The sequence below is a fragment of the Camelus bactrianus genome, chromosome 6 (genome assembly GCF_048773025.1).
Source record: "Camelus bactrianus isolate YW-2024 breed Bactrian camel chromosome 6, ASM4877302v1, whole genome shotgun sequence".
Lineage (NCBI taxonomy): Eukaryota > Metazoa > Chordata > Mammalia > Artiodactyla > Camelidae > Camelus > Camelus bactrianus.
Window position 1 is genome coordinate 63,402,194 of NC_133544.1, and position 14,112 is coordinate 63,416,305.

The window sequence follows — 14,112 nt, forward strand, 5'->3', positions numbered from 1 at the left end:
GATGACAAGTGAAATAAGTATCTCTGAGACGGGGTAAGGGGAGCCCGGCAGCCGGTGCGGGGGCGAGGGGTGTGCGTGCTTGCTTACAGCATACACTACTCTCTAAACCACCTGCACAGACAGATGCGCTCTCATTTCGTCCTTACCATTGTCTCAGGGGTTCCCATCCTCACTAGGTAGGTCCTCATTGGGTTGCTTGAGATCAGAGTTTGTGACATGGCTTGGGTGGAACAGCAGCTCTGTGGGCTGGAGTCTAGGCGTATTTACGTGTGCGGTGGTGGCAGCCCTCTTCCCATCCTGGGTGCTGTGAGAATTCCTCTGTTTAAATTTAGCTGACTCCTGAGATGGCGAGTTGTGCTCTCGAGGTTTTCCAACTTACTGCACGTTAGAATCACTTGGGGAACTTAGAAATGAAGTCTTAATGCCCAGGACACACCCCAGACCAATGAAATAAAAATCTTCAGGGGTGGCACCTGCACTCTGTACAGCTACCCAGGAGATTTGAACATGCAGCCAAACTGGAGAAGCACTGCTCTGGATTTGTACTCCTCAGCGTGCAGCCCACTGACCAGCAGTACTGACATCACGTAGGATCTTAACCTGAAAAGGAGACTTTCTAGCCCCACTCCGGACCCTACTGAAGTGGAATCTTTTAACACAGTCAGCAGGGGACTCGTGTGTGTTAAAGTTTGAGAAGGACCCATCTAGAGCAAGTGGTTCTCCAATTTTGGTGCATCTCGCAATTACCTGGGAACTTGGTACAAAGCTTGGAGGGGGACCTCTGTTCATGAGCTCTCTGTGTAACTTCGACACACTGAAGTTTGAGAATAGCCCTAGATCAGGAGCCAGCAAGCTGTTTTAAATAAATGGCCACATCAGTGTTCTAATAAAATTTCATGTACAAAAACAGGCTGTTGGTTCTTGGGCCATGGTTTGCCATTCCAAAGGATACTAGTTCACTGAAATTATGACTGAGCAATTTAATATGCTTTGAAACTTCTTTGTACAGATATGTGACTTTTATCAGGAGGCTTCTGGATTATTTGTGGTCTCATAGATAAAGCAAGTATTTTGAATAAGAAAAGCATCTGAACTTACAGATGGGTTGAAAACTGGGAATAATAATAATAATTTTATCAAGGAAGACATTACGATTTTCAGAGCCTTCAATGTACAGATTTTGTTTGATGTCTGCCAATGATCTTGAGATACATGGGGTGGGTACTAAGCTGCCACTTACTGGATTAGCTGTTCTCTCAGAGGTGATTTACCCAAGCCAGTGACTATCAGTGGGAAACATTCATCTTTGGTGTATCTTTTCACCATTTGCAATCGGGCAAAAGCATTTTGGAGTCTTGAGTTTAAATTGAGTTAAAAGCTCATTACAAGTGACTCATTTTTAGGCTTCTATTCACTTGCTCAGTGGTTCACAATTCTCTATGCAGAAGAATTAGCTATGGAGCTATTCAAGTTTAAAAAAATGCATTACATCCCCACCCTGCTCCTGTAGTTGAGTTTCTGAGTCTTAGGTTTTTTTTTGTTTTTTGTTTTTTGTTTTTTGTTTTTTGTTTTTTGTTTTTTGTTTTTTTTTTTTAAGCTAAAGTAGCTAAAGACATGGTAGATGAGAGGCACAGAACCAGGATGGGTAGACTTTTCATTAGATGCCTTTTCCAGTCTCGCCGGCTGTGTTGTGATGGTGCCTCTCCCTGGGCCTTACACACGGGCGCCCAATGCAGCAGGTTGAAAGAGTGGATTGTCAGCATCACAACCCAGAGTGAGGTCTGTCCTAGCATTTACTGCTGCCTCTAGTTCAACACCTTTATGAGGTGGATTTGTTTTTATTTTCTGTGCTCTTTTTGTCGGGCCGGAAGCCATCAGCCACAGCCACTGTACATGGTCTGTTCCCTACCATTCTTTGCAGTGGCGGGAAGCCCAGCCCTGAGCCCCTTCTGCCCACACATTTCCTGCCCCGTATCACATGGAAACCATCTCTTGTGTTTTCTTCGCTTAGCAGCCAAGACCTTTGGCCCCTTTGATCACATCCTTTCATCTCAGGCTTCAAGACATTTTTGTTATGATGGTTGAAATACTTGGGGAGGTCAGAGAGGCCTGCTCTCGGATTTTGGAGGCTCAGCAAACCAGCACTGGGGGTTATCGGGCTGGGGAGCTGGTGTACAAACTCAGTGTGACCTGTCCTCCCATCTGGGCTTGGCGGCTCTGGGCGTCTAGACAAATTTGGGCACTATCTAACTTTCCAATTACTGATTTCATTAAAAAAATTTAACAAATAAAGTTGGATTTTTCCTGCGCTGGAAGACAAAACTTCACAGAACAAGGATCTTAGATGAGGGAATGAGAAAAAAGGAGGAGGACTTGTGAGGAACTAAAAAAATTTTTGCTTAGGTTGAATTAATGGGTGGGTTCAAGCTCATGCAAAACTTCTGTCAGTGGGATGAAACAGGTGTATTTTCAAGCCACCAGAGAGGCAGCCTGGTGCTGCTGAAAGCACTTTGCTCGCTTGGAAGGTATTGATTCAAAGACCTGTTCTGTCACTTGCTGTCTGTTGACCTTCTGTAGACCTTTTGTCTTTAAAGTTTAGCAAATAATTAGTCACCCAGGCGCCGTGCTAGACAGTGCGAGGGATGACGAAACGTAAGACCCAGCCTTGCTGGCCAGGAGTGAGTAGCTAGCACTGAGCGCCTACCATGTGTCTGGTGTGGTGTTGTGTCCTCCTGTTACTTGCTTCCATATAGTCCCACAAGGAAGGAGGTGGTCTTCTCCTTTTCCAGATGAGGAAGTGGAAACTCAAACTGCAGTGTTACAGATTGAATCTTTTTTCTGTCTGATTCCAAAGCTTTTGGATTAGGCTTTGAAGGAGATAAATGATGTAATAAGCATGGGGACAATAATACTTCACACTGTTGTCCCCACAAAATGTGAGCGACAGTGCCTCGTTAATGCAACTGCCCTGCACATGGATGGGTACCCTCAGAGCAGTCGTCAGAAATGCTGAGAACTGTCCGCACATTCTGCTTTTCTCCATCAGCTGCACGTACAGCTGTACTGGCTTTCAGCTAAAGGACTGTGGTGGCCAGTGTCAGGTTTTCTTCTTCCTCGGAGAAAGATATCCCCAGGGGTCTAGAGACATCCCTAGGGGCTGCTATTCAGACCTGATCTACCTTTTTAAATCCTAGGATGAACAATTTTGTTTTTTAAACTTTTTACTGTTGAAAATTTTATACACGTGCGCGCGCACACACACACACACGCACGCACGCAGGCACATCAAGAGATAAACTTGCAGATACCTAACATTCGCCTTTACCAGCAATTTACCCCAATCTAGTTCCAGGGTATTAATAAAAGACATCCGGTGGAGGAGTTCCTTCTTTCTCTCACTCCATCATTTAGTTAGAAAATCTCTGAGTGCCTGCTCTGTCAGGTACCGGACTTACTGAGGTGATCAGAACAGACAAGGTGCCTCCCTTTCTGAGCCTTAAGTTCTAGTTGGGAAGAGAGCCAAATTAGCACATAAATAGAATCGCGTTGCTGTAAGTGGAGTGAAGGAAAGAAACTAGGTAGTGATCCCATATGGGGAGGGGGAGGGGGCTACTGAGACACTGGTCGAGGAAGACCTCTAAGCAGGAGGCATTTAGGCTGAAATCTGACAGCTGGCAAGTGTCCACCCTGGGACTGGCTGGGCAGAGTGAACCTAGATATTGCTTTACTAACTCTCACTGTCATGTGATTGAGTAATGGAGTTTGCTTGTGCAGAAGGTACTGCCTCAGGAGATGACTAACATCACCAACATTTACTGAGGGAGTGTCTGTCTCCTAAGTAAGTGTACAGGGCTCAGTTTTGCCAGAGGGCGATCAAGTAGGGGCAGAGTCACGGAAGATGGAAGGGCCATTCAGGCAGAATACAAAACACCAGTCTCGGGGGTTCCTGAGACCCTCATCCTTTCCTGCTCCTTCCTCCGTGATGGCTGCGTCTGGGACTTGGGGGTCCACAGGGCTTGGAGGAGAGCCTGGGGATCTGAGTCTGGTGCTGATGTGAGCCTAGTTCACTGTGATGGCAAGTGAGCCCCTTCACCTGTTTCCCGGTTCCTCAGAGGGGGACAGAATCCTCTGCCTACTGCTTAGCCTTACAGTCAAGAGCAGAGGAGCTCACGTTGGCTTTGGTGTTGTACAGATGCACGATATTCTTCGTAAAGATTCCAGATAAGGATGCCACCCCACCCATGTCCCTTGGTAAATCACTGGAATGACTTGGGTCAGCAAGGAGAAGCAAGGACGCCCTAGAGTTTGCTAAAAATAGTGTCTTGCTGTCTCCACTGGAAAGAAGTCCTTTTCAATGTTAACCCAGTTTCCTCCCATCAAGGCTTGGAGGCATGAAATGGAGACCCGTTGCTGACCACTTTCTGAACCACAGCCCTTCATTTATTTGAACTCTCTTAAGTCCTTCCAGCCTTGTCTCACATTTATATGCTCTTCCCCAATAGGTTCTTTTTTTCTCCTTGGCTGAATTTTGTGTGGGTGGTTCAGGGAAAGGGTAGACAAGTACCCTTTCTGCTTCTCAGTGGGATTTTTGAAAGAATTTGAAAATGGGAGGGCTCTCTTCCTGCATCCCATTGCCTCTGGAATGGGAGCTTGCTCGCATTTCTGGAGCAAACAGGGAGAATGGGCTGCCCTCTTCCCCAAGGTGGTGGAACCCACCTGGAAGAATGGAGGGTGTTCTGGCGTGAGAAGGTGGCTGCCCAGAGAAGCTGTCAGCCAGAGGGTGGTCTGCCTTCATTCCTTCAGACCTTGTGTCCTGCCAGGGCTCAAGGGGGCCCTTCTGAAGGCAGAGAGGCCCCCAGAGGGTGAGAGGGGCAATCAGAAGCAAGAGTGTTCAGGGATGATGCAACGAGAGGGGTCTGGGTGGCCTGGAGTGCTCTGGGGCCAGGAGTGTTGGCTTTGATCAGAAGCTTGGCTACAGCCTTGCCAGGGCCTCCTGGTTCTGTAATTTCCCCTCCATCAAGCTCTCCCAGAAGCTGGAAGTCATGGAAGGGGCAACAAAATGCACATGGCGGTGTAATCAGAAGCTCCTGGGGCCATAGTGAAGGGAGAAGTGGTCATCCACTGTGGGCAACAGCGACCCACTGGTGGGGCAGGGAGCCCTAGGCTCCCCTGGGTGCCAGCTTCTTGAAGCAGGAGCCCCACTTCTATCCTACGGAGGTGGTCCACCCTGACCCAGACCAACTGACCCAAACATAGGCTCTCTGATCATCTTTCTGGGCATTCCCTTATTTGCATGTCAGTTACTAAGCTGAAACTCTATATGTTTGTTAATGGGAATTTACATATGCTAAAATGCACAATTCTTAGGTGTACAGCTGGACTCATTTTGACATGTGTATACACCCGTGGAAATCACCCAAATTAAGATGCAGAACATTTCCACCACCCAGAAGTTTCCCTCGTGCCCCTTTCTGGTCAGTCCTTCCACCCCAGAGGCATCCACCATCCATCACTAGTGATTAGTTTTGCCTGTCCTTGAGCGTCATCTGTGTGGAGTCCACATCTTGTACAGAGACTGAATCCCCAGGGCCTGGGGCTGGTGTCTGGCACTTGGCAGGGATGCACAGTGAGAGAAGCCTTGGTTCTTAGCTACCCTGTGACTGAGCACTGACCCCCTGGGAAACTGAGGCTGTGGGCGGTTAGTGAGCTGCCCAAGGCACAAGGTCCTCGGCTTAGTGGATCCTGGCCATCAGCCCAGGCTCCCTAATTCTGAATCCAGTACTCTCTCCGGGCCCCCAGGGAGCTCCCCCAGCTCCTCCCTCGGGGCTCCCTTCTAGTGCTCTTCACAGGGAGCCTGGTGATCCTGGGCAGGTAGTGCCCCCTGCTGCCTGCGGGGCCAGACCCTACACCCTCATTCCTCCATGCGATGTGATAGGATCATGCCGACCAGAGCCCAGTGCAGTGACAGGCAAAGGGCAGGGACTTGGCTCCTGCAGTGAAGTCTCCTGTCCTTTTATTTTCCTCTGAAAAGGGGTTTTCCTCAGCTTTGGGGGCTTTCCTTCCCCAGAATAAGCAGACGAAGGGAGAAGAGGCCTCTTTGGTGGAACGCTGCTGCCCCCAGGTGGGTTCTTGGGGACACTACCACAGAGCAGGACATCCAGGCCCGGCGTTTTTGGGGTCTCGGGTTCTGGACTTCCTTCTACAGCTCCCCAGCTCCTGGCCTCCTGGATCCTAGTGCCCTTGGTCCCTGGGAGGCAGATGTCCATCAGAAGCATCACCCAGCACCTCAACCCCAACCTGGAGTAGGAGGAGGATCTTTCCAGGAGAACCAATCCCAGCCATTGTGGGAGGCAGATGTGGCCCTCACACCTCCGGCGGAGGGCGGGCTGGACATAAGCCTCGAGGGCTTGTCTTGTATTAAGCAAGGGTTTAATCGGGTGAGATCAAGGTTTGATCTTAGGGCTCGGATGGGGGGCAGAGGCGGGGCGGGGGTGCTTCTCTGCAGCGGGGTGTGCAGCACCTCCGGCCTGCTGTGGGCGTGGGTGCCGCCGCCAGCCCCTCCCAGCTCGCCGCCTTCCTGTCGCACCTGCGGTCGCGGCGGTGTAACGGCGCAGCCCTCCCGGCCCCGGCACGTGGCCCGGGGCGATGCTATCTCTAACTCAGTATTTTTAACTCTTCTTTCCAGAGGATGTGGCTTCTGCGGGAAAGCTTCAAAGGGCGCCCCACTGGCCCCCCCGCTTGGCAGCCATGATGTCATGGAAATGGGCGGGGCGGCCCCAGGCCCCCAAACACCTGCCAGGAAGTGGGAGACTTTTTCCACTTCCTGTCCTACTTCTGGCTACTGACTCAATGTCTGACCTGCTTATTAATTTCAAAATATAGCTCTCTGTGTGATACTCAGAGGAAGCCTTACTCATGTGTGTGTCTGGGTGAGATGAGGCCTGAAACCCAGGTGGCCTTACACAGAGGCAGGGCACCGGCCAGTCTGCAGCCTCCTGGCTAGTCAGTGGACTTACTGAGTGACAGTTCCGGGTCTGCAGGCGGCTTGCTCCCCGGCCCCAGACCCACCCCTCTGTCAGAAGCCCTTCTTCCCACACACTGCTCCAGGAGGTAGTTTGGAGAAGGAGTTTTTTGTTTTGTTTTGTTTTGTTTTTAAATGGAGGTCCTGGATGGAACCCAGGACCTCCTGCATACTAAGCACATGCTCTACCACTGGTCTATTATTCCCCCCACCCCTAGAAGGAGTTTTAAGATAGGACATGTGGAGAAAATGAAGTGAACGGTAATGTGGCCTTTAGCCCTGAACCTTGATATGGTCCCTCAGTGACCAGAGCAATACTTCTGGAAGCTCTGTGTCTTCCCAGAATAACCATCCTCCAGGTTCTATTGGGTTAGTGCCCGCCTGGGGGCTGCACTGACCACGGGGCCATCACTCAGGTTTTGCTTTTCCTGATAGTTCTTGAGAGGTGTACTCTTAACTCTTGGCTAAATTGTGAAATAGTGGCTCACCGGGCCACCTCACCTGTTAATCCCCACTTTCCTTTCTCTTATGCTTCCCGCCCCCAACTGGCTCCCCTGCAACACATGTAGCTGGGCCCCCTCCCCAGTGCCTGATGGCCCTAATCATTTACCTGTTCACTTGCTGGTTAAGTGTATTTTAGGCATTAGTTGTGAGCCAGGCACTGTGCTAGGTGTGGCAGACACACGGATGAACAAGATAAGATACACTTCCCAACCCAAGGAGCGCATGGTTGAGTGGATTTTCTTGCCCAGATGTTACCTGATAGTTAAAGTGATATATGTTAAGGGCTTATGTGTGACCCTAGAGAAGATGGATTTCATGGGAAAACCAAGAAGACAAACAATCCTTCAAGACTCAGATGGCGCCTCTCCAATGGTAGGTCTTAGCAGAGGGGTTGCTCTCTTGGACTGAAGACCCCACCTGGATGTTTCTGAGGCACACACCAGCTTAGCCTTCTCTTGACTGGACTGTGATTCCATTTCTACTCAGAGGGCAGGTCTCTGGGTGAAGTGTCGGAGAATCCTCTAGAACCCTAGGCCTGGGGTTATAAGCAATCATGCAATCCATTCTTCTGCCTCCAGGGTTGGCCTGCACTTACGCCTTTTCAGGCAGTAGGGTGTCTGTCCAGCGAAATCTGTTCTACAACTGGCCTGGGTGACATGTTTCCCAGGGGATGGTGTGTGACCTTCCCTCCTGGAGGCTGGTCCCTGCTCATAGGGACTGTGTCTCCTCAGGGCTAGGCCTCCTTATGGACTCATGACTGTATCCAGGTTTCCTTAGCAGCCTCTTCCCTCTTCCCTCCATGTTGAACAAGGCCTGGTGTCTTACTGCACTGAGGGGATCTTCTGCAGGGGCCCTCAGCCCAGTGCTGCCCCTCCTAGTGGGCATGGGCCCCCTTCCCCTGTGCCTCCTCACAAGGCTGCTTTAATTCCCTCCGACACCCCCAGGGTGGCCTGGGCAGACATGAGAACAGAGTGGACAAAGATGAGTGGCCCCTCTGCACCACCTGCTCAGCACACCCGCTTGCTCTGCCCTCTGACTCGGCCCTCATTGGCTGTCGGCTAACTGCTTCAGTCTTGAGACAAGGTTCTTGATGGGATCAAGGACCCCCTGGTTTGAGATGGGACCCTCTCACAGGCAGTGCTGTCCTGCTTTCCAGATGGTCTCCCACCTGCCTGAGCCCTCGTCACCCTCGGCTTGGGCTGGGCCTGGAAGGGTGGGTCTTACTCCCTCCATGGGTCTGGGTGGCTCCCTCGCCACTGCTGCCCCCCTAGCCACTGCTGCCCATCATCTCATAGGTCCTCAGGTGGCCCTACGGGTCCAGTGTCCATGGGGCCCTGCCATCTCAGGGCCCTGGACTGTCATGACTCCTTAGGCTCCCTGGGCCTCCTCCGAGGTCTTGGAAGGGTCTGTCTTTGGCCCCTTCACTGCCTTCTAGGGTCCCTGCTCCTGTCCCTTGTCCTAAGCCCTGTGTCCCCTTCAGCCCCAGCATCTTTGCAGCCAACTCTCAGGAGCAGACGTGTCTCCCCAGCCACCCACACGTTCCTTGCCTGGATCTTTAGTATACAGACCAAAGTGGATTACTACTTTAGGAGAAAAAAAAAAGACAAACTAATTTGCCTTAAGTTTTTAACAGTTGATAAAGGCTTGCTCTATTAACCCTCCCAGGCGCATTTTCATTTAACATGGGGAAGAGGATGCTTTAATTAAAAGAAATTCCCAGTGGTGGGATCTCCGGCATTGTGTTAGACTGAGGAGGAGGCAGTTTTGAGTTTCCCGCAGGTGGTACCTGTCCTCCTGTGTGTGAGTGAGTGACCTGCTATGATGTGATTTCCTCTGAGACCTTTCCCTTTAGTGATCTTTAAGGCCACTTATATTTGGGCTGTATGTGAGGCAGCTCAGGGAGAAGTGGGATTTCTGTGACTACCCTTGGGAGTGCTGCGGGAGATGGACGGGGTTCTTACTTCTATAGAAGCCACAGAATCAGAGATGAGTGGTGCTGGAGGCAGCTCCAACTGTGGAGCTCAGGGAGGGCAGGGGCCTGCCGAGCTGGTGGCTCCATCCCTGTGAAAAGAAGCAGGCCTGAATTGTAGCTGGAAGGATTTGCATGTTTCTGGCTGGTGTGGTCAGAGACACATCCCTTCCCACCCTGGGGGAATGGTAAGCACTGAGCTTCAGTCTTATTAGTTGTAATTGTGAGGTGGATGCCTGAGTGGTCTCTGGGGGTGTTCCCGTCAGTGCCCATGACCCCACGAAAGGCTAGGAGAATCCCACCTCCTGTCCTCTAGGTGAGGGCTCGAGACATCTGTCTCCTTGGCTGAGTCCCTGGGCTTGAGGAGAGAGAGCTCATCTTTGTTCTCCTCATTCTCACAACCAGGGTGGTGGGAGTAGTCAGTCTTCTACCCACTTCCCTGGCTTCTTGACTGGGCACTCCAAGGGGCTGGGCCTTGAATGGGGACCCAGGCAGTGGAGGGGTGGGTGGTCCCCAACCATGAATTTGTAGAGCAACGCACAGTTTCATTGTGAATCCAGCCTGAGAGGGAAGGCAAAGGAAATATTCTAGGAGGGCAGGAGACAGTGGGTGGCCTTTTGGGGACACTTGCTGGGTGGTCCCTGTCTGCCCAATTTCAACTGTAGGTCATTACCACCCATGTGTCTGGGCGTCCGGCTATGGGTGGCCCAGTGGTGTGGCATGAAAACGGAGGAGCAGGGACCCAAGCTTTTAAGTGGGTTTGCCTGGCCCCCAGCACAGCCTTCTGAGTGGATTTTTTTAGAGGTTATTCCAGGAAGAGGTTGACTTAAGCAGCTTGTTGAGTTAGGTTCCCTGAACGTCATCATGGACAAACGTCTCAGTTTCTTTCTGCCAGGCTAGTGATCCGTAGCCGGGCGACAACAACCCCGACCAAACCCAGCCAAACAGGAGCACAGTCTCTGCTCTTCCAAAACACTTTTTTTTTTCTTAAACATTTTTTATTGAGTTATAGTCATTTTACAATGTTGTCAAAAACTTTTAATGAAGCCAAGGCAGCAAAATGTGGCTCAGGTACACAGCAGAGCAGGGCCTAGATAATGAGATAATTTCCCCCACATCTTGGGGAAGAGGGTGGTAGGTATTTCTTTATGAACACTATTTAAAAAAATACAAACTCTGCACAGTGTGCTCCAGGAGCTAGAACTCAAGAGACCCCACTGAGGATCCATCACCCAGTGGGCATCGAGGCAGTCTCTGGGAGCGGGGAGGGAGCTTCTCCACGGCCAGGAGGGGCTGCAGCAGCCCCCGCCTTTGCCGGGGATGCCACGCAGTGACAAGTAGCAACGAGGGAACAGAGTGGGTGGCGGCAGTGCTGGACAGCTCTCCAGAATCTTGATCACGAATATCTGGTGGGATCCCGTCGGTGGTATTGCCTGAGGCCAGAGAGGTGGATGGAGCCTTCTTGTCCACGGGGCAGAGAACATTCCTTTCTGCTTGAAGAGGGAGAGGACTGGCTATGAAGAGGAAGGGGCGAGGGAGCACATGGCTCTCATGTTCTTGGCGACCTGAGATGAGAAAGAACAGAAGTCAGGCTGGATACTGAGGAGACCCAGGACAGTTAGGGATGTGATGGGGACACATCTGTTTGTAGAGTTCTAGGAGCAAACGGACCCCGGGGTTCTTTCTGATGGTGGTGGAAACGGATGCTCTTGTCAGCCGGATGGCCAAGGACACTGGGTGGAGAGGGGTACGGAGCCAGGACTAGGGTGTAATATGAGTATAATGTCTTCTCACCATATTGGGGTCAGGAATTGATGGCCCCTTCAGGATTTGTAGTGAAAGGGATACAATAGAAGGCATGGGTATGAATGAATGAGTCCGGTTCTGAGTTTCTGTATTTCCTTCTATTCATTAGCTGTGTGGCCCTTGATGTTACTTGGCCTCAGTTTCTTCATTTCCCAAATGAGGAATAATTACAACTGTTCTTCATACTTTGTAGGGGAGACATGGCTCAATCGAGGTGACAGTTGTCACCTGAGGAGGGTATTGTGTTATACATGTGTTCCGGGCCTTGCTATTAACAAGAGGAACTCCTAGCAGGAAAAAAAAGAATTTTGGCAGGCCCAGCCTTTGGACCTAAAAGCAAGACCCTGGTTTGCTTTTCAGAACTTGGGAACCCACCCCAAGACCGCCACACCCCACCGCCCATTTGAGATGCTGGCTCACCTCAGCTGGACCACAGCTGCAGTGTCATGAGCAGGTTAAACCCGACCATTTTCAGGAGGAGGATGCGGAACACGATCACCAGTAGATTTTGGAAATTCAGGCTGACATCTGCAAAACCAAGGGGCCACAGCAGTCATTGGCACGCACTCCAGGTCTGCACAGGCCACGTGACACCAAAGGCAGGGTGGGGAGTCGGGGGGGGGGGGCTTCAATGCCTGGAGCCGCCTCTTCCTTTGAGCTTTGCTGCACATTCCCTCATAAGCACTTCATTGCCAAGAGGAAACGCTAACTGCACTTGGCCCTCGTTTTATTTCTGAGCCCCCTCCGTGGATGAGGATGGTGGGTGTCAGAACTTATCACACACGATTCCCTGGGTCTGGGCCCCCGAGTGCTAATTTAGTGGCTGAACCACGAGAGAGAGGGATGACTCAGTAAGGGCTCAAGTGGAAATGAATATGGGCCTAGGGTCAGTGGTGAGGAGGGATGGGGATCTTTGAGAGACAAGGTCACTGCCTACATGAGTTCTGCTGCTCTTTTTTTTTTTTTTTTAAATTTATTAAGGGGGAGATAGTTAGGTTTATTTATTTAATGGAGGTACTGGGGATTGAACCTAGGACCTTGTGCATGCTAGGTGTGCACTCTATCACTGAGCTATACCCTCCCCTCCTCTCTGCTCTTTCTGAAAGAAGGCAAAACCCCCTCGCTGTGGAGGGGGCATGTCCTCAGGATGCCCTGGTTAGTTTAGGGTTACATGTAAGCCGGTCAGAGATTTCACAGCCGGGCCACCCAGGAGCTCTCCTCAGCTCTGCTGACAGTGGAGCCATTGAAAGGAACACAGAGGCCCAGGAGTGAGTCATGGGTCTAGTCAAACTAGACTCGTCCTCCAAGTACTTAGAGTGGAAGAGAAAATTGGAGGTGGTGAGAGGAAGCTGGGGGTTCAAGAATGCCCCCGGGGCAGCTCTGAGTGGGGCTCGGGATGCTGTTCTTGCTCCTCAGAACTTCATTCCCAGATCCACACCTTCCTTCTCACCTCCTCTATCCAGTCCGGGTAATTGTGGATTCAATTGCCTCCCCAAACCTCCCCAAACCAGTATGAAGCCAGGATAGACCCCTCTCGTACCTGTTTCAAAGCTTTTCTCTACCAACTTGGGATCACAGGGAAATTCTAAAAGAAGAAACAAAGGTATTTTTCTTAGAGTCCACAGTATGCTGACCCTCCCACCCCAGAGCCCCAGGAGTTGGGCTGGTGAACATTTACAGCCTTTCCAGGCTTCCTCGGGAAAAGATCAGGAGGGAACTGACCAGCACCCTGGCTTCTGGGCACCATTTCATTCACTTAATGAACACTGGTCGTGCTGAACACACGTTACATGACATGAGGCCATAAGGAGCCTTCAGACACAGACCCTGCCCTTGGGCATTCTCCAGTCTGCAGTCTGATAGAGGCAGGAAGGCAGACACCGTGACCAAAAGGGGTATGGATGCTTTCATATGTTCCACAAAGTTTTGATCCCTGCATCCCCAATTTTTTTTCTCCATCTCAGGAAATAGGACTACCATTAACTCAGCTGCTCAGAAATAAACTCTAGCCACCTTCCTTGATCCCCTCTTTCCCTTCTCATCTCAAATGGTTCTACCTTTGAATCCCAAACAGTGCTGGACACTCAACTTCCCTGCTACAGCCCTGTCCCAGCCTCCATCATCTCTCTGTTCCCAATCGCTTCTTTTCTGCTTCCATCCTTGGCTCCTACAATCTATTCTCCACTCAGCAGTCAGAGTGCTTTTTAAAAAAACTTAAATTAGATGTCATTTCCCTGCTTACAGACAATCAGTTGCTTCGCATTGTACCTAGAACAGTATCTCCCTCTCATGACCTGTGAGGTCCTGTGATCTGGCCCTTGCCTACTTCCACCATCTCATCCCCTCCTGCCCTGCTCCCTTCTCACTGTGCCCCTGGCTCAGGCCTCCTTAGGGTCCCTTCTTGGCTCTTCGCATGGCTGGGACTTCTTAGCTTTGAGATCTCAGCCCTTCTCTGGCATGTGTCCCTAAGGTGGCTGTTTCCTAAACTCCAAGTTAAAGCACATATTCCAATCTGGAGTTCTCTAGATTTCCAATTGCTAATGGGTGGTCCTCCCAGTAAAAATGGAGCTTGCTCGGGGCAGACCCCTCATCTGGTGTGTTTGCTCCTCCACTCCAGCACCTGGCATGTTGCACATGAACAGTGATTGCTGAATGAATGAGTGAGTGAGGTCAGGAGCTGGGAGAGACCTTTGGTAGAGAGAGAAATAAAGGGAGGGATCTTGGAGAAGTGCATCACAGGAGGAGCAGTGAGGGGCTGAGCAGAGGCAGGGAGGTGGGGACTCAGAGCAGGTGAGCCTCAGGGCCAGTGCCC

General features: G+C 50.9%; 2 protein-coding genes across 2 annotated transcripts in view; one reads left to right on the forward strand and one right to left on the reverse strand.

The window, feature by feature from the left end:
• Nucleotides 1-14,112, forward strand: part of DAD1 (defender against cell death 1) — a 55,853-nt gene that overhangs the window by 15,108 nt on the left and 26,633 nt on the right. The gene's annotated exons all lie outside the window — the stretch shown is intronic.
• LOC105068757 (M1-specific T cell receptor alpha chain) overlaps nt 10,471-14,112 on the reverse strand; it is a 493,537-nt gene continuing 489,895 nt past the window's right edge. The window contains exons 5-7 of the mRNA XM_074365818.1: nt 12,841-12,885; nt 11,721-11,828; nt 10,471-11,059 (exon numbers count right to left, since the gene is read on the reverse strand). Coding sequence (XP_074221919.1) covers nt 11,722-11,828; nt 12,841-12,885 — 152 coding nt within the window. The 3' untranslated portion in view covers nt 10,471-11,059; nt 11,721. The remainder of the gene's footprint in view (nt 11,060-11,720; nt 11,829-12,840; nt 12,886-14,112) is intronic.